The sequence below is a fragment of the Piliocolobus tephrosceles genome, chromosome 1 (assembly GCF_002776525.5).
Source record: "Piliocolobus tephrosceles isolate RC106 chromosome 1, ASM277652v3, whole genome shotgun sequence".
NCBI classification, from domain to species: Eukaryota; Metazoa; Chordata; class Mammalia; order Primates; family Cercopithecidae; genus Piliocolobus; species Piliocolobus tephrosceles.
In genome coordinates this window covers 169,629,091-169,649,140 of record NC_045434.1, presented here as the reverse complement: position 1 = coordinate 169,649,140, position 20,050 = coordinate 169,629,091, and the positions used below count along the sequence as shown (strand labels likewise).

The 20,050-nt window shown below is 46.7% G+C and overlaps 1 protein-coding gene across 1 annotated transcript; it reads left to right on the top strand.

Moving 5' to 3' along the window:
* The first annotated feature begins 11,680 nt into the window (after positions 1-11,680).
* On the top strand, positions 11,681-18,695 carry GPX7 (glutathione peroxidase 7). Its single transcript, XM_023188487.1, has 3 exons — positions 11,681-11,857; positions 16,340-16,601; positions 17,909-18,695. Exons 1-3 carry the CDS (start codon positions 11,714-11,716, stop codon positions 18,070-18,072), a joined length of 570 nt encoding a protein of 189 aa, XP_023044255.1. The 5' UTR covers positions 11,681-11,713; the 3' UTR covers positions 18,073-18,695.
* The last annotated feature ends 1,355 nt before the right edge of the window (positions 18,696-20,050 follow it).

Genomic DNA, 20,050 nt, shown 5'->3' with positions numbered 1-20,050 from the left:
ACACTGCATGATAAATACACAGGGGTGTGGGGGCACAAAGAAAGGACTTCTCATTGGGGCCAGGCATGGTGGCTCACACCTGTAATCCCAGCACTTTGGGAGGTCGAGGCGGGCAGATCACCTGAAGTCAGGAGTTCAAGACCAGCCTGGCCAACATGGTGAAACCGTCTCTACTAAAAATACAAAAAAAAAAAAAATTAGCCAGGCGTGGTGGCATGTGCCTGTCAGTCCTAGTTACTTGGGGAGGCTGAGGCAGAAGAATCGCTTGAACCCGAGAGGTGGAGGTTGCAATGAGCCGAGATCGTGCCACTGCACTCCAGCCAAGGTAACAAAGGGAGACTATCTCAAAGAAAGAAAAAAAAAGTGTTCCAGGAGTCCAGGTAAGAGAAGCCAAGGCCCAAAGGAGGGTAGAGGCCAAAGAGAAGAGGAAGGGATTTTTAGAAATCCCTGCTTTCCTTTTATACATAATAATAGAAAAATTCCATGAGAAACATGGCTTATATTATTTTTCAGCTTCAAGTACAGAGAATTGAGGTAAACATATTTCTTAATTCATAGCACACTGTATCCTTTGGCCTCAAAGGCCTCTTTTTTTATTTACCCTCCTCCCACGTTTTTTTGTTTTGTTTTGTTTTTTGTTTTTTATGAGTTGGAATTTTGCTCTTGTTGCCCAGGCTGGAATGCAATGGCACTATCTCTGCTCACCACAACCTCCGCCTCCCAGGTTCAAGTGATTCTCCTGCCTCAGCCTCCCAAGTAGCTGGGATTACAGGCATGTGCCACTATGCCCGGCTAATTTTGTATTTTTAGTAGAGACGGGGTTTCTCCATGTTGGTCAGACTGGTCTCGAACTCCCAACCTTAGGTGATCCGCCCGCCTCAGCCTCCCAAAGTGCTGGGATTACAGGTGTGAGCCACCACGTCTGGCCCTCCACCTTTTGTTTATTTTTTTAGAGATGAGTTCTTGCTCTATCATCCAGACTGGAGTACAGTGGCCATCATAACTCACTGCAGCCTTGAACTCCCAGGCTCAAGCGATCCTCCTGCCTCAGCCTGCCAAGTAGCTGGGACTACAGGCATGTGCCACCAACCTGGCTCAATTTTTTTAATGTTTTGTATAGACAGGGTCTCACTATGTTACCCAGGCTGGTCTCAAACTCCTGGCCTCAAGTGATCCTCCTGCCTTGGCCTCCCAAAGCACTAGGATTATAGGCATGAGCCACTGCACTGGGCCCAACTTATTGCCTTTCATTCCCTTTCCTCTCCCTATTCCTACAGACAACTCTTCTAATGTGTTTATTGTGTAGCCATTTATGTTGTTCTTGCAAAATATGCATTTTCATTCTGTGTGCACATATTTCACATTTATATAAATGGTACCCAGTTATATATATCATTCTGTATTTTACTTTTGCATACCACACTACATTTTTTCAATCCATCCCTGCTGCTATGTGTATCTTTAGTTTGTTGCTTCTAACTGCTCCCAGGACTACAGAATTGAATTGACAACACAATGCTACTATTATATTTGACAATCCAAAGTGCTCTACCACTGAGTGGGGAGATTTCAGCTGTAACCTCTCTCTCTCTTGGGTTTGAACTTAGGCAAGTCCCTTCCCCTGTTTGGGTCTCAGCTTCCCCATCTGTAAAATCAGAGGTGTCTTCTACTTCTAATCTTCCATGCAACCTCCCTTATTTTACATACAGGAAAATCTGGTCCAGAGAGTGGGAGTGACTTGATCAAGGTCACACAACAGTTATCAACAGTTCAATTCAATTTAGCCCACATTTATTGAGTGCCAGGCATCGTGCTAAGTGCTTTAGATACTTAAATAACTAAGGCCTGCTGAGTCCCTCCCCACTAGGGCCTCTAAACAGAGCTGTGTTAATTTTCCAAGAGCAGGTGCAGAGATAGCTTGTGGGCACCGGTCAAATGCAGTAAAGATATTAATAGGATGTAGCCTTAGATAGAATCTAAGACAGCACCTCCACCACTCTAATCAGGCCCTAAAATATTCCTGGCCTCAAGAAAGTAAGTTGGGTACACTGCTTCCTATTTGTAAAAGCTTATTTATTGCCATAGTGCTTACCAATAATAACTGATCTAATATAGTAAGATAAATCATGCTTGTCTATCTGCGTGCATAATATTGCACAGCAGTAACTACGGCATGAATACAATGTTATATTCTACTTGTTACAAATATTTGTTGTTAGGCCGGGCGCGGTGGCTCAAGCCTGTAATCCTAGCACTTTGGGAGGCCGAGACGGGCGGATCACGAGGTCAGGAGATCGAGACCATCCTGACTAACACGGTGAAACCCCGTCTCTACTAAAAATACAAAAAAATTAGCCGGGCGAGGTGGCCGGCGCCTGTGGTCCCAGCTACTCGGGAGGCTGAGGCAGGAGAATGGCGTGAACCCGGGAGGCGGAGGTTGCAGTGAGCTGAGATCCAGCCACTGCACTCCAGCCTGGGCGACAGAGCAAGACTCCGTCTCAAAAAAAAAAATAAAATAAAATAAAATAAAACAAATATTTGTTGTTGGGCAATATTAATGGCTACTGTTGATTATTTACTCTATGCTGGACATCAAGTACTTTACATATGATAGCTCATCTAATCTTCATTACAATGCCATGAGGTAGAAGGTACTATTATTATCCCCATTTTAAAGATAACAAAACACAAGCACAGTTATATTATTTGTCCTAGGTCAGTGAATTTCAAGCATTTTGAATGAAACCCACAGGAGAAGTGTAGTTTACATTGCATCCTGGATTACACGTGTGTGTTTCACAATACTACACTAACCCTTCCCATATAGGACATTCTCTGACTTTTCTATTCAATTTCTTTCCATGCTAGTCGAAGCTGCTAAGTTGATTCTATGACTTACTAATGGGTTGCAACTCACAGTTTGAAAAACAATGCCCTAGATGATATACATACCACAATCATAACAAAATTACACAAAAATTAAAATCGTAATACTCTTTAACGTGAACTTTCACGTCCTGAGCATCTGGCCTGTACAAGGCCCCATGCTACAGGTTAGTGACAGGTTTGAATCAAACATGGTCCTGCACTCAAAGAGCTACAAATTCCTCAAGGTAACATACAGATAGATAGGCAATGACATCACGACAGTGATTATCAATCCTGACTGCACCTTAAAATCAGCTGGGGTATTTTTAAAATACATAGTGCTGGGACCCTATCCCCAGACTTCCCGATTCAGTTGGTCTAGGATGGAGCCTGGACATTAAGTGTTTTTAAAAAGTTCCCCAGGTGATTCTAAGGTCCAGCCAGTATTGTGGATCATTGCAACACAGCATGATAAGTGCTACGTTACATGAAAGCACAAATTGGGCTTGATGGCTGGTGCCTGTAATCTAATCTCAGTTACTCGGTAGGCTGAGACAGGCCAGGAGTTCAAGACCAGCCTGGACAACATAGTGAGACCACCCCTCTCCCAACCTCTGAAAATACAGAAAAAAAATTAGCTGGGTGTAGTGGCCCATTCCTGTGGTCCCAGCTACTTGGGAAGTTGTAGCAGGAAGATTGCTTGAGCCCAGGAGTTGATGGCAGCAGTGAGCTATGATAACACAACTGCGCGCGAGTGAAACACAGTCTCTAAAAAATAAAAAAATAAGGAAAGCATAGAATCAGGGCAACTACCTACCTAAATAAAGGTGTTGAGAAAAGCCTCAGAGAAAAGCTGTTTTCTGAGTTGGGTTTGTGTGGACACCTTCTGTCTGACTCTTTGGATCCACTGTCCACCCCCACTGTCTGCTTGGTACACTGAACCTGTACAGCTGACATCAATGGGCTCCTTTGCTCCCTGGCTTCTACTCAGGTACCAGCCAACATCCCTGAAGGAGATTGGTGAGAAAGAGGAGATGAATTAACTCCCTAGCTCCTTCCCTGCAAGTTTACCTTGGGCTGGCTGTGATTCTCCTTTGAAAGTAACAGCCTCTAGGAGGCCGAGCCACAAAAATCACTTGAACCCAGGAGGCGGAGTTACAGTGAGCTGAGATCACGCCACTGCACTCCAGCCCGGGTGACGAAGACTCTATCCAAAAAAAAAAAAGAGAGAACTGCCCCTTTCAAGATGGCTTGGTATATAGGACTCTTTTTCTAGCTTCCATAATCTCTCCTCCCTCTGCCCATTCATTCAGGTCAAGGGATGTTAACAGTTCAGATAGGTTCCTGAACTATCCCTGTCTTCTCCTACACCCCACCCACACAATGGAAATTTGCCCTGTGTAAATGAGCCTTCCTCAAATTCCTCTAATCTGAGTGTGTCATCTGTTTCCTATTGAGGCCCTGATTGATAAAACCAGGAAGCCCTATAGGAACTTGCTGTAAGCTCAAGGACGGGAAAACAATATAGGCAGGGGGAGCAGATGAGGAATGGCAAAGAGGCGCGGAAATGTGATTTTGTCTGTTTAATTCCCTTTATTGGTTGAAGGATAAATTGCTAAATCCCATGTTCAGGTCTCAATCCTAATTTTCCTAGATTTATCAACAGCATTTTACCAGTTAATCACTCTCTTCATTCGGGAACAAATTCGTTACTTGGCCTCCATGACATCACATGCTTTTGGGTTTTTTTTGATCCTTCCTGTGGCTCCTCTTCTTCAGTGTCTTTTTCTGGCTCCCTCGTGTCTTCATCTCCTTGGTGCTAAATGCCAGAGTCCCAAGGGCTGTCCTTGGTTCTCTTTTCTCTCTATTCCAACTCACCATCATCATCTAGTACCATGGCTTTAAATACTCTGTGTGCTGTCCACTCCCAAATTTATTTATTTATTTATTTATTTTTGAGACACAGCCTCACTCTGTCACCCAGGCTGGAGTGCAATAGCACGATCTCAGCTCACCGCAACCTCCCCCTCCCAGGCTCAAGTGATTCTCCTGCCTCAGCCTCCGGAGTAGGTGGGATTACAGGTGCCTGCCACCACGCCCAGCTAATTTTTGTATTTTTAGTAGATAGAGATGGGGTTTTGCCATGTTGGCCAGGCTGATCTCGAACTCCTGACCTCAGATGTTCCACCTGCCTCAGCCTCCCAAAGTGCTGGGATTACAGGTGTGAGCCACCGTGCCCGGCCCACTCCCATAATTATATCTTGCCTTAGATCTCTTCCAATTCCTGACTCATATATCCAACCGTACTAGAGATAGGAAGGGTGTCTGGAACCAGTTCCCAGAGTCAATTGTTATGTTTCCAGGACTTTGCCAGCCTCTTGCTAACCACAGCCAGAGGTGTGTGGCTATAATATAACTAACTAATATATATATTAGTATATATATATATATATATACTAATATATATATATATAACTAATATAACTTAGGAATATAACTAAATTCCTAAAAATTTAGTTATAACTAAATTCCTAAAAATTTAGTTATATTTTTAAAATTAAAGAAATTATGTTAAAAAGAAAGGTAATATTCAAAACTCATCACTTTCTAATTGTTTTACTCTATGATTTTCTGTGCTCTCAAATTTATTGATGTCTAGTCTATCTGTATTGTGGAAATACTACCTAATGGTGTGCTATTCTCACATCTCTTCCTAACTCCACGTTTAGTAACATCATGTTGGAAGCGCAAAATCAACCCAGGTGGGAGTATTACACCACACATTAGCAAATGTTACCTATCAGGGGTTGATTTATTGTTTTGTTTATTGCCTAGACTTAAGAAAGTAATGGAAAAAATGTTAATAATACAGATTAAATCGAGAGTATATTGTGTCTATAGCCATTACTTTGTGAATAACACAAAAATTAGTGTAAATATTCTTCTGGTATTGAAAACTACTCTCAGATTCTACAAAGAAAGCCCTCATGTTATTGACTTTATCCTTGTTCTGGCATATATCTACATTGTTTCGCTTTCATCTTACTATTAATGGAAATAAAAATATCAACCACCATTAATCTTGCAATTATACATGTTCAGCAACTGCAACCATTAGTTGGCTATAGATATAAGAGTTTGGTAAACATCAATTAAAACATTCTGTGGGAATAAATTGGCCATATGGAATTTACAATAAGTACCATATATTTTATTATTTGTGAATTGTGTGCTATGCATCATTTATATCAGTAAACCTTATAATAAACTTATTATACACACACACACACACGCACACACGCACGCACCTTCTTCTCCTGGAAAGTCAATTTGTAAATGTTTACCACTGCTAATAGGCAACTCAAACTTAACATGTCCAAAACTGAACTCTTGATTTTCCCTCCCGAACCAGTTCCCCCAACGAGCGTCTTCATCCCAATTAATGGCAACTCCATCCTTCCAATTGCTCTGGTCAAAAACCTTAAAGTCATCTGTGACTCTTGTCTTTCTCTCATTCCCTGTATTCCACCTATCATGAAATCCTTTTGCCTCTACTTTCTTTCTTTTTATTTTTAACATTTATTGTATTTTTAACATTTTTTCCATTACTTTCTTAAGTCTAGGCAATAAACAAAACAATAAATCAACCCCTGATAGGTAACATTTGCTAATGTGTGGTGTAATACTCCCACCCTGGTTGATTTTGAGCTTCCAACATGATGTTGCCCAGGCTGGAGCACAGTGGCGCGATCTCAGCTCACTGCAACCTCCACCTTCCAGGTTCAAGTGATTCTCCTGCCTCAGCCTCTTGAATAGCTGGGATTACAGGCACATGCCACCATGACCAGCTTCTTTTTGTATTTTTAGTAGAGATAGGGTTTTGCCATGTTGGCCTCAAACTCCTGACCTCAGGTGATCCTCCTGCCTCGTCCTCCCAAAGTGCTGGGATTACAGGCATGAGTCACTGCACCCTACCTTTATTTTTATTTTTAGTGACAGAGTCTCACTCTATCCCCCAGGCTGGAGTGCAGTGAAGTAATCATGCTCACTGCAGCCTCAAATTCCTAGGCTCAAGCGATTCTCCTGCCTCAGCCTCCCAAGTAGCTAGGACTGCAGGTACACACCACCGTGCCTGGTTACCTTTTATTTTTATTTTTATTTTTTGTAGAAACAGGGTCTCACTATGTTGCCTAGGCTGGTCTTGAACTCCTAGCATCAAGAGATTCTTGTTGGGATTACAGGCATGAACCACCCCACCCAGCCTCTACTTTCAAAATATATTCAGAATCTACTTCTCCCCACCTCCACTGCCCCCATGTCCCCTTATGAGGATTACTGCAATAGCCTCCTGACTACTTTCCTCATTTCAGTACTGCAGTCAGAATGATTCTGTTAAAACATAAATTAGAAATGTCCATTCCCTGTTTAAAACCCTTAAGTGGCTTCCCATCACACTCAGAGTCAAAGCCACAGTCTTCACAATGGCTTGTAAGATGCTACAGTAGCTGTGTACCCATTCCTTACCTCCCTGATGTCATCTTCTGTTACTCTTCCCCTCGCTCACTCTGCTCCAGCCACACTAGACTCTTTGCTGTTCAGCAAACACGTCGTGCCTGCTCCTGCCTCCAGGCCCTTGTACTTGCTGCTTCCTATGCCTAGACTGCTCTTCTGCTTTGCTCTCTAACATTCTTTAGGTCTTTGCCCATATACCATTTTCTCAGTGAGGCTTCCTGATCATTCAAATTAAAGTTACAATCCCTCCTTAATCTAGTACCATACTACTCTACCCTCTCCCCTGCTTAATGCCACATAAAGCACTACATGTTGGCTGGGCGCGGTGGCTCACGTCTGTAATCCCAGCACTTTGGGAGGCCAAAGTGGAAGGATCATTTAAGGCCAGGAGTTTGAGACCAGCCTAGCCAATATGGTGAAACCCAGTCTCTACTAAAAATACCAAAAAGATTTAGCTGGGCATGGTGGTGGGCGCCTGTAATCCCAGGTACTCAGGAGGCGGAGGCACAGAATCACTTGAACCCAGGAGGCAGAGGTTGCAGTGAGCCGAGACTGTACCACTGCACTTCAGCCTGAGCGACAAAAAGTAAAGTACTATAGGTTTTGTATTATTAGTTTTAGTTTTTATTCTTTCTCTCTTCCAAAAGGCAAGTAAGAAGGAAGAAGCTCCCCCTGTACAGAGACAGAGGTGGGGGTGCCCCAAAGCCGAGAAAGGAAACCCTGAGTACAGCAGAAACCAGCCAGTTACATGAGGAAGCTGGAGGAGGTGGTGTCTGATTTGCATAGGGCTCAGGGTATTGGTTTGACTAATTCATTCCTTTTTATGGCTGACTAGTATTCCATCGTATGTAGTATGCCACATTTTCTTTATCCGCTCGTTGATTGACGGGTATTTCAGTTGGTTCCACATTTTTGCAATTACAAATTGTGCTGCTATAAACATGCATGAGCAAGTATCTTTTTCACATATGAGCTGGGTTTTGAAGCATAAATAGGAAAGGAGAAAAGTGCCGAGGAAAGAAAGTTACAGCTGAGAAATATTTAACTTTTTCTTCTCCTGCTTGGTAGAAATGCCCATCTAACCGGAATTTTTTTTTTTTTTTTTGAGATGGAGTTTCACTCTTGTTGCCCAGGTTGGAGTGCAATGGCACGATCTTGGCTCACCGCAACCTCCGCCTCCTGGGTTCAAGCGATTCTCCTGCCTCAGCCTCCTGAGTAGCTGGAATTACAGGCATGCGCCACCACTCCGGCTAATTTTGTATACACGTGTGAGCCACCATGCCCGGCCCATCTATCTGGATTTTAACAGGAAGTAGCTTGGCCAAACTTGCAACACTCCAAGTTATATGAAGTAGAATTTGAGAACTCCTGGTTACTGGACACTCGAGAAGGGGCTGAGTGAAAGGGACAGGTGGCAGGAAGAGAGCCCATTGGTTCCACAGGGCAGAGAGAGAAGAAGAGACCATTTAATAGCTGTAGGACCCATCACAGGCTTAAGGCTCCCACAAGAGATGGGGAAGAAGGAGCAGGATGGGCAGGGGCACCTTATCTATGCTTGGCCCTTGCCTGAAGCGCCCTTTCCCCTGCTCTCCACCTCTCCTGATAATGTTGCCTTCTCCTGAAGAGTGAGGCCACCTTGGTGGTGCAGAAAAATCCCATGGTCTACATCTGAAGGCCTGGGTTCAAGTCCTAGTAACTATATGATCTTGTGGCCAGCTTCAAAACCTTTGCTTGCCACACTCTAGAGAGTGACTTGGCACTCAAGGCCCTTCTCTATCCTGATGACCCTTCCAATTGCATCTGCCCCACACCCCTTCTCACCTCAAACAGCAAAGCACTTCTCTCAGACTCCGTGCCATCATAGATACTGCTCTTTCAGTCTGACATTGTTGCCCTGACCCTCCTACAGAATTCCCATTCCTCTTTCAAGATATAACTCCAGTGTCACCTCACACCTCCAGAAGGCCTTGCCTGGCTGCTCAGGCTAGGTAGCAACTGCCTCTGGGCCTCTAAGAGGTAGCCCTGGAGCTACGTCGACTCCAACATCTGGACCACATCTACTCTTGCCCTTTCCTATCCACTCCACAGAACAGCCAGAAGGATTTTTTGTTTTTGTTTTTGTTTTTTTGAGATAGTGTCTGTGTCACCCAGGTTGGAGTGCAGTGGTATGATCATAGCTCACTGAACCTTGAACTCCTGGGCTCAAGCAATCCTCCTGCCTCAGCCTCCTGAATAGCTAGAACCACAGGCACATGCTACTGCACGAGGCTAACTGTTAATTTTTTTTTTTTTTTTAAACAGAGTCTTGCTCTGTCACCCAGGATGGAGTGCAGTGGCGCTATGTCTGCTCACTGCAACCTCTGCCTCCCAGGTTCAAGCGATTCTCCTGCCTCAGCCTCCCAAGTAGCTGGGACTACAGGCATGTGCCACCACACCTGGCTAATTTTTTTTATTTTCAGTAGGGATGGGGTTTCACTGCGTTAGCCAGGATGGTCTCGATCTTATGACCTGGTGATCTGCCTGCCTAGGCCTCCCAAAGTGCTGGGATTACAGGCGTGAGCCACCGCACCCGGCCTAATTTTTAAATTTTTTAAAGAGACAGTTCTTGCTATGTTGCCCAGGCTGGTCGCGAATGCCTGGCCTCAAGCAATCCTCCAGCCTTGGCTTCCCAAAGCATTGGGATTACAGGTGTGAGCCACTGGGCCCTGTCGAAAGAGATCTTTCTATGACATAAGACTCACAGTGACACGTCCCTGCTGAAAAGAACCTTCATTTCTTGGTTTATAGACCATAGCCCTTACTGTGGCCTACTAGGCTCTGTGTGATCTCACTCATGCCTGCCTCTCCACCTTCCCCCCTCATCTTTTGTCCTCTCTGTTCCAATCAAAGGAGCCTTCTCTGTTACTCAATGCACCATGTTCCTTTCCCCGCAGGACCTTTGCACTTGTACCTTGCTTCATCCTGGCCAATTTCTACTCATTCTTCAGAGCTCAGCTCAAATCTCTCTTTTTCTGGAAAGCCCTCCTTGGCCCTCCAAGCTAGTTTAGGTGGTACTCACAATAGTAATTTTAGAGCTATTTATAAATTATTTAATTCCTGTGTCTCCCTGGATAGAGATCATGCCCCTCCTGTTCATCACTGCCTAAGAGGCACCTAAAGCAAAATTTGGCATAGAAAATGTGCTCAGGAAGTTTTTGTTGAATGACCACAGGAGTGCTTAGCCCTTACCACATTACATGAAATCTGCAGTTTACCTGGTTTCTCTCACACCAGCCTGTGAGTTTCTGGAAACTCACAGCCTGTAAGTACAAGATCCAGCCCCATGCTTGACATTTCTTGGGCTCAGCAGGGGTTTTCTGAGCAGGGGAGACATTGTGATGTGCTGACTAGCTCCCCCATCACTGAGGACTTAGGACAGACACCAGCTGCCTAACCAGCTGTTAGCACAAAGCCTTTAATGTCAGCTTCTCTACAGACAGGGCCATCTTGGCCCTTGTTGCACCCCTTGCCAGGTGGCCCCACATCCAAGGACTGATAAAGGCAGGGTGACCTGGCCATCTTAGCTCATCTGATGGGCTACTCTAGCTCCAGAGTCCCTGTCGAGTCAGCTAAGACTGTCTTGGGGCCTGCATGGAGCTCACTACTTTCCCCCTCTGCCACTCCCATTCCCTCCCATCCTTCCCACGCGTTGATCCCAAGGGTGCTCCCTCATAAACATCCTGCACTCCAATCTCCACCTCAGAATCTGCTTCCAGAAACCTAACCTGCAACAGGCCCTCGGTCCTCTCTTCTCCTTCTCCCAGCCATCACTTTCAGGGAACATGCATTCATTCACCTGAAGTTTGCAGGCACCATTCAACTGTTAAAGTGTTTCGCATCCGTTCTTCTATTACTTCCATCCTATACTGACTAGGTGGATCAAGAAGGGGGGTTAGCTCCACTTAACACGTGGAGAAACTGAGGTTGGAGTTGGTGTGTGACCAGGCCAGCCTAAGGCTGCTGCACGAATGAGAAGCTGAACTCTCAGATTTTTGCCTCCCTTTCCCTGCCAAGTCGCTGCATCCAGGGACAAGAGGGAGCCTAGAACTCCGGTCTAAGGGGACAGAATCCTGAAACCCTGGCTCTGGGGTCCGGGGCAGAGGGGAGCTGCCTCAGGACAGACGGAGAAACTGAGGTCCAGAGCCAGACATCCACCGCCTGAGGAGGAGAACCAGAACAGGGCGCGTCCTGCCTTGCGGGTCGAGCGGCGCCAGAGCCGTCTCCTCCCGCCCCCCGCGCCGGATCCCCCCGCCCTGTCTTTGCCCTCACGACGCCGCCACCTCGGGAACAAGCCATGGTGGTGGCGGCGGCGGCGGCGGCGGCGGCGTGGCTGCTCCTGTGGGCTGCGGCCTGCGCGCAGCGGGAGCAGGACTTCTACGAGTTCAAGGCGGTCAACATCCGGGGCAAACTGGTGTCGCTGGAGAAGTACCGCGGCTCGGTGAGTGCGCAGGGTCTGGCGGCGCCGCGGGGCCCGGCCTCGCCCTGGCGGGGCCTACTGGGGGCGCCCCGCAGCCCGGGCCCCCGCGCGGTGTGGCTCCGAGGGTGCCCCAGCCGCGCGACCGCCAAACCCCGGCCCCCGCCCCACTCGGCAGTGACCCCCGGCGCGGCGCCCCCATCCCGCGCCCGGCCTGACCCGGCCCGCGGCTACGTGGCACGGCCCTGGCGCCGAGGAACCCGAAGCGCTCGCAGTCGGCGCCCACTTTGCTACCGGCAGCTTTGGGCAGCGGGGTCCAGACCTTCGCCGAGAGGCCGGGCACCACTGCCCAGCCTTTGCCATTCACGGGTGGAAAAAGTAAACGTAGCATCGTGCGGCCTTTCCCTCTCCCCTCCCCACTTTCCGCATCTGAAACGGGGAGTGGCTGATTCGGAGTCCACTGAAAAACACTGTGGAGATGAATGTGCAGGGCAGAGGGTGTTATTTCAGATGCACGGAGACCTCACATGGATCATCCTTGGGAGAGGGCACAAAGACCCAGAGAGGGCAGGCATTCGCACAAGGTCACACTACACTAGAAAGACGGGATCTGGAAGAGAACCCCACAGCCACATCCGGGGTCCTCTCTAGGCCAAGTCCTTAGATGGCAGCTCAAGGGCACAGTTAAGAGTAGTCCAGGCAAGGCCGGGCGCGGTGGCTCAAGCCTGTAATCCCAGCACTTTGGGAGGCCGAGACGGGCGGATCACGAGGTCAGGCGATCGAGACCATCCTGGCTAACACTGTGAAACCCCGTCTCTACTAAAAAATACAAAAAACTAGCCGGGCGACGTGGCGGGCGCCTGTAGTCCCAGCTATTCGGGAGGCTGAGGCAGGGGAATGGCGTGAACCCGGGAGGCGGAGCTTGCAGTGAGCTGAGATCCGGCCACTGCACTCCAGCCCCGGCGACAGAGCGAGACTCCGTCCCAAAAAAAAAAAACAAAAAAAAAGAGTCATCCAGGCTAATTGCCCCTCCTTACCAAGAGGGAACATAAGCTCAGAGAAGACTTCGGAGAGGAAGGGTATCTGGGTTGAGTCTTTGAACACGAGTGGATTTTACCAAGAGGGGAAGAAGGGTGGGGAGTGGTGGGGCCAGGAGTTCCAGCTGTTGTGCTTCAAAGAGTCTAAAGCTGGAGGCTAGGAGTGGTGGAAGATGAGGCTGAAAGGATTGGCAAGGGACCAGGCGGGACCTTGAACACTACATTGAGAGGCCTGGATGTCACATGTGCAATGAAGAACTCCCAGAGTGGACCTCTTCAGGATGGACCTGAGGACTCGTGTGTGAAATGGCTGGGGAGTTGAAATCTAATGAACAGGTGGGCCAGCGTCCGGTTTTGGATGAACCACACAAAAATGGATGTCAACATTTTTCTCCTGGGAGCAACACCATCTTTAGTGAAGACCAGTACTCTATAAGCCTTGAAATTTTCGATTATGCTGGGAGTCTTGGGGGCAGTAATCCCTGTCCTGACTGTCCCCCAGAGTGTCGTGAGTTTCAAATGAGATGATGGCGTGGATGTGGATGCACTTAGTAAACTCTGGAGTGCTCTGCACCTGTGTTTGGTGGATCCCAGCAGCAACTTCATTTAGAACTCTGGACAAAGAACCAAGAACAGGGCCCATTCCAATTCAGGCCTCCTGTTCTCTCTAGGGCAGCTCACCAGAGAGCCCCAGGTTTAGCGTCTGACCAGCTCTGCTACTTATTCATTCGTTGTTCATTATTGAACACCTACTGTATACTAACTAGACACTAGGTCAGCCCCCGGGGATACAGTGGTGAATAAAACAGATACATTTCCGCTAAATGGAGCTTACATGGGATGAGGAGAAGAAAGAGACAATAAACAAGGAACTGAGAAATGCACAGGGTAATTCCTAGTAAGTGCTAAGACCAAAATAGAAGAAGGTCACACAACTAATAAGAGAATTAGAATTTGAACCCAGACAGTCCAGCTCCAGAGTCTATGCTCTTAGTTGCCAAGTTCAGCAGTAAACCAGTAATCCAGAAAAGCTGTAATTGGTGCCGAGTTAACCCAAGCTAGGCCTGCTGCTTGGGCAATATGCTCATTCCTTCACCTACAAACATTTACTGGCTCCAACTACATGTCTGACACTGGGTCCAGCTCTGGTGACATAGCCTTGAGCAAGATTGAAATGGTTGATGCCCTCAGGCTAATTGGGACTATAGTCATTTAGACCAGCATGGATGAATGGCTGACCACTTGAGAATGTGTGCGGTTATGTATGTACTGGTAGGCCTGAGTGTAGAGAGTGTGTGTGTGTGTGTGTGTGTGTGTGTGTGTTTATGGTTTGTTTACTTCTGTGTACAAATCTGAGTCTGTGTCTCTGCTTGTATATGTACATATGTAAATTAATTGTGCACTTGGGTGTGTCTGTCTGTGTTTTGGTTTCTAAGGACCAAGCTTTTTGGTTTCAGGGATGGAACTAGAAGCCAGATTTCCCCCTTCCAAAAGAGTGAGTAGACATGCAAGGTGTGAGTTAAAAAATAAGCAAGCTTTGGCCGGATGCAGTGGCTCATGCCTGTAATCCCAGCACTTTAGGAGACTGGGGCAGGCAGATCACAAGGTCAGGAGTTCGAGGCTAGCCAACTGGTGAAACCCCGTCTGTAATTAAAAAAAAAAAAAATACAAAAATTAGCCAGGCATGGTGGCGTACGCCTGTAATCCCAGCTACTCGGGAGGCTGAGGCTTGAATCCAGGAGGTAGAAGTTGCAGTGAGCCAAGATCACGCCACTGCATTCCAGCCTGGGTGACAGAGCAAGACTCCATCTTAAAGAAAAAAAAAAAAAAAAGCTTTAACGTTCTCATTGCCCAGGGATCCATCAGGGGGAAAAAAAGGAAGAACCCTAGCTGAGGAAGGGAGTTAAGAATCCCAGTTTTCACCATTCCAGGCAGATTATGGTGTATGCTGACCTCAAACTGAGGAGGTTGTTCTAATAGCCAGTGGCCCCAGGCATGGGTCCTTTCTCACCTGGTGGAGATAGGGTACAGGAGGTACAGCTCAGTAGTTCAATCATCTAGCCCAGTGGTTCTCAACTAGGGGTGATTACTCCCTTTAGGGTACAATTGGCAATGCCTGGAGACATTTTTTATTGTCAAGACATTTTTTATTGCATCTAGTGGATAGAGGCCAGGGATGCTGCCAAACATCTGACAATGAATAAACAGGACATCTCCCTAACAACAAAGAATTATCTGACCCAAATGTCAATTATGGAGGATAGGGCTAGACTGCCTACCACACGGTAGGGTTTAAAATCCTTTAATAATATATACCTAGAAGCTAAAAACATAGCATTTGAGCCAAAATTCTAATCACAGTATTATAATCAAGTTCCATTAGCCAGGTTTATATTTATTGCCTAAAGTCTTTAATAAATTTAGGGATTAGTCTAGTGATAAAAGAAAGTGGTAGGCCAGGCATGGTGGTTCATGACTATAATCCTAGCACTTTGGGAGGCTTAGTTGCTAGGATTGCCTGAGGCCAAGAGTTTTTGAGTCCAGCCTGGACAACATGGTGAGACCTGTCTCTACCAAAAGTAAAAATTAAAAAATTAGCCAGGTGTGATGGCATGTGCCTGTAGTCCTACCTATTTGAGAGGCTGAGGCAGGAGGATCACTTCAGCTCAGAAGTTTGAGACTGCAAACTGTTGGGGGGATGTCCTGTTATGATCATGCCATTGCTCCAGCCAGGGACCTTGTCTCAAAAACAAAACAAAACAAAAAAAAGTGGTATTGGTTCTCTGGAGGTGGTGGGGACAAAAAGGGATTTTTCTCAAGAAAACCTGTGTCTGTCTATGTTCCCATGCAGGCGTTTGTGTTTGTGTGCACACTTACTCATTCAGCTGAAACTTAGACTTTTTCATATGCCAGGCCCAGAGATGAAGTGGACATAGCTCCTGCCCTCAGTAGGTTCACATTCTAGAAGGGAGACTGACACATATACAGGCAACCACAGTGCAGAGTGGCGAGTGCTAGCTGACTGAGCCAAAAATTGAGCCCAGGTCTGCCTTTTTACCCCCTCTTATCAGCTCTCATTATGTGCTCGCCAGTATGTGTGCCTCTGTCTGTGGATGTGCTGCGTGTGTGGGCATGTGTGGTGTTTGCTAACGTATGTTTGTATCATGGCGCATATGCATACTTATTTATGTATGTTGTATAATTATGTTCACAGATGTTCATGTATGTGTGCACATATCTGTAAGCCCCTGAATGTTTGATTTCATATGTGCCTGTCTGTGTGCATGTGTTTGTGTATGTGTGAGAGCACTGGACACACATTTACATATGTGTACACAGTGTTCTTGTATGTGTGAGGCAGTATTAACTGTTGCAGGAGTCACATATGTGGACGTGTCAGGGCATGTACAGGTTCATGCCTCTTCACTGGCTTGTCTGTGCTTTGTTTTGTTTTGTTTCTGTCATACAGGTATCCCTGGTGGTGAATGTGGCCAGTGAGTGCGGCTTCACAGACCAGCACTACCGAGCTCTGCAGCAGCTGCAGCGGGACCTGGGTCCCCACCACTTCAACGTGCTCGCCTTCCCCTGCAACCAGTTTGGCCAACAGGAGCCTGACAGCAACAAGGAGATTGAGAGCTTTGCCCGCCGCACCTACAGTGTCTCATTCCCCATGTTTAGCAAGATTGCAGTCACCGGTACTGGTGCCCATCCTGCCTTCAAGTACCTGGCCCGTAAGTCCTGGTCTCTTCATCCCCTCACACCTCCCTGGCTGAGGCCATGGCTCCCTGGGCAGAAGCCACTGGCTGGCTGGGTGACCTGGGGCCCTTCCCCTTCCTGATCCTCTCAGGTGGACTAATGGTTTGTTCCAGCACTAATCTTTGAGGAGAGTGGAGGCAGGTACAAGCTGAGGGTTATTCCTGCCTAAGAATATCTCCATACCTGCTGCCTCCCACTTCTCCCTCAGAAGTCACTCTTTTGGACTTTTCTGGGATCCTGTTTTCACAAGCAGGGGCTCCTAGAAGGAGACATTTAAGTCAGTGTGAATTAGATGAGTTTACGGACATATGATGGAGAAACCAAGGCATAGACAGGGGATGCCACCTGCCTGGAGAAAGCTGACCAAGATGGCGGACAGGCATCTCCACCCTGAGTCAGCAGTGGAGTATGTAGGCCATGGAGGGAGACCTTCTGAGCTAAAATACCAGATCTTAATATTTGAGAACTAGATCCCTTCTCCAGCTGCAGAAGCCTCAGAGCTGCAGAATGGGGTCATGGGCTAAGGTTGTCATTCTGACCCTGTTTCTTCTCTCAGGCCTTCTCCTTTGGAGGCCCCATTTTTGCCTTTTCTCACTCCATGCTTCTGGTGGCCTTTGTATCCCTTGCCACCACCCCACCCTGCAACCCATTCACCTGGAGGAGTAAATGAGAAGCAACAGTGCAGCAAACAAAAGGTCCCTTACTGAGGCAGGTTTGCGTTTTGCTCTGTGACTCAGTCCTAATGTTTATTTTTTTCTTTGTGTTCTTTTATTAGTTCCTTCCCAGTTTGCACAGTTATAGATCAAACCCGGCCTTGCTTTTAGAAGCACCTGGGGAGCTCTTAAAAATGCACAAGGCTAAGACCTACTGAAGCAGAGCCCAAGAATCTTTATTTTAAGCACTCCCCTGCTCCCCAGTGATTCTGATGAAACCAGTCCATGGACTAACATTTGGAAACCATTAAAACTGAATTAGAAAATAGGGTATTATTCGGTAGTTCGAAGTCATTAATAAAGGAGGAGTTGATACCACTTTATCAAGTATGTCACAGAATCCTACAGCAGTCGTTCTCAACCTTGGCCCCACTTTGGAACCTCCCAGGGGGCTTTTGAAAAATGCTGATCGCTAAGCCTCATCCACAGAGATTCTGGTTGGAGTGGTCGGGGTGTGGACTGGGCATCAGGATTAGCTGCCACCAGGGAAAGATGGACACCGAGAGTGAAATCCCAGGAGAGGGTACGCAGCGTAGCACACTTTGCTCTCCTTCTTCCTTTTTCTCTAGAGACTTCTGGGAAGGAGCCCACCTGGAACTTCTGGAAGTACCTTGTAGCCCCAGATGGAAAGGTGGTAGGGGCTTGGGACCCAACTGTGTCAGTGGAGGAGGTCAGACCCCAGATTACAGCGCTCGTTAGGAAGCTCATCCTACGGAAGCGAGAAGACTTATAACCACTGCGTCTCCTCCACCACCTCATCCTGCCCACCTGTGTGGGGCTGACCAATGCAAACTCAAATGGTGCTTCAAAGGGAGAGACCCACTGGCTCTCCTTCCTTCACTCTTATGCCACTGGTCCCATCATTCCTGTGGGGGAAAAAATTCTAATATTTTGATTATTTGAATCTTACAGCAACAAATAGGAATTCCTGGCCAATGAGAGTTCTTGACCAGTGAATCACCAGCTGATAAGAACATTTTGCCAACGAAAATGTGTGGCAAATAGAAGTATATCAAGCAATAATCTCCCACCCAAGGCCTCTGTAAACTGGGACCAATTATTACCTCATAGGGCTGTTGTGAGGGTTAGGATGAAATACCTGTGAAAGTGCCTAGGCAATGCCAGCCAAATAGGAGGCATTCAATAAACAGTGTTTGCATATAAACCAAAAACTAACTTGTTATCAATAAAAACTTGCATCCAACATGAATTTCCAGCCAATGATAATCCAGGCCAAAGGTTTAGTGTTGTTATTTCCTCTGCATTATTTTCTTCATTACAAAAGAAATGCAAGTTCTTTGTAAAAATCCAAACAATACCTCATGATATAAAATAAAAATGAAAATATCCTCCTCATTTCCCATCGTCTTACTCCCTAGAGGTAAACAGTGTTAGCAGTTTGGTACAAAGGCTGCCAGGCCTTTGGTTTTTTTTTTTAATTAAGCCAATTATTGCCCAATAAGAATTCACTGAGTGACCGGGCGCGGTGGCTCACGCCTGTCAACCCAGCACGTTGGGAGGCTGAGGTGGACGGATCACCTGAGGTCAGGAGTTTGAGACCAGCTTGGTCAACATGGTGAAACCCCATCTCTACAAAAATATAGAAATTAGTCGGGAATGATGGCAGGTGCCCGTAATCCTAGCTACTCGGGAGGCTGAGGCAGGAGAATGGCTTGAACCCGGGAGGCAGAGGTTGCAGCAAGCTGAGATATTGCCATTGCACTCTAGCCTGGGCAGCAGAGAGAGACTCCATCTCAAAAAAAAAAATTCACTGAGTAATCCACTAGTCAAAAGTACACCTCAATAACAAATAGGCAAAGGAGATGAATAGATAGTTAATGGAAGAATATAGATGGATAATAAGGATATGAAAAGATGTCCAGCCTCATTCAAGTTCAAAAGATTTTTTTTTTTTTTTTTGTGATGGAGTCTCACTCTGTCGCCCAGACTGGAGTGCAGTGACGCAATCTCGACTCACTGCAAGCTCTGCCTCCCGGGTTCACGCCATTCTCCTGCCTCAGTCTCCTGAGTAGCTGGGACTACAGGCACCCGCCACCACGCCCGGTTATTTTTTTTATTTTTTGTATTTTCAGTAGAGACAGGGTTTCACCATGTTAGCCAGGATGGTCTCGATCTCCTGACCTCGTGATCCGCCTGCCTCGGCCTCCCAAAGTGCTGGGATTACAGGCGTGAGCCTCTGCGCCCGGCTGGAAGATTTTTTTTAATGATAATACCCCTGGTTGGCAGGGATGTGAGGAAATGGACATTCACATAATCTGTGGTATGATAAACTGGCACAAGTGTTCAGAGGGTGATTTGGCAATATCTTTTAAAACAAAATGTTCATACCTTTTGTTTTTGCTTTTTGTTTTGAGACAGGGTCACACCCTATTGCCCAGGCTGAAGAAGAGTGGCTCAACATAGCTTACTGCAACCTTAGCCTCCTGAGTGGCTAGGACTGCAGGCACATGCCACCATGCAACAGAGTGAGACCCCAACTCTACAAAAAAGTATTAGCTGGCCATGGCAGTGCATGCCTGTAGTCCCAGCTATCATTAGGCTGAGGTGAGAGAATTGCTAGAGCCTGGGAGATCAAGGCTGCAGCGAACGGTAACCATGCCACTACACTCAGTCTGGGTGACAGAGGAGACTTTGCCTCAAAAAAAAGGTCTGTGAGTAAATTATGGTACAAAACCAAATTATAAACTAAT

What these genes read in the sequence shown, in the direction of transcription:
- GPX7 (XM_023188487.1), top strand. Translation starts at nt 11,714, where the DNA reads ATGGTGGTGGCGGCGGCGGCGGCGGCGGCGGCGTGGCTGCTCCTGTGG. An exon ending in TGGAGAAGTACCGCGGCTCG is followed by an intron (nt 11,858 to 16,339) that starts GTGAGTGCGCAG and finishes TCTGTCATACAG; the next exon opens with GTATCCCTGGTGGTGAATGT. An exon ending in TGCCTTCAAGTACCTGGCCC is followed by an intron (nt 16,602 to 17,908) that starts GTAAGTCCTGGT and finishes CTTTTTCTCTAG; the next exon opens with AGACTTCTGGGAAGGAGCCC.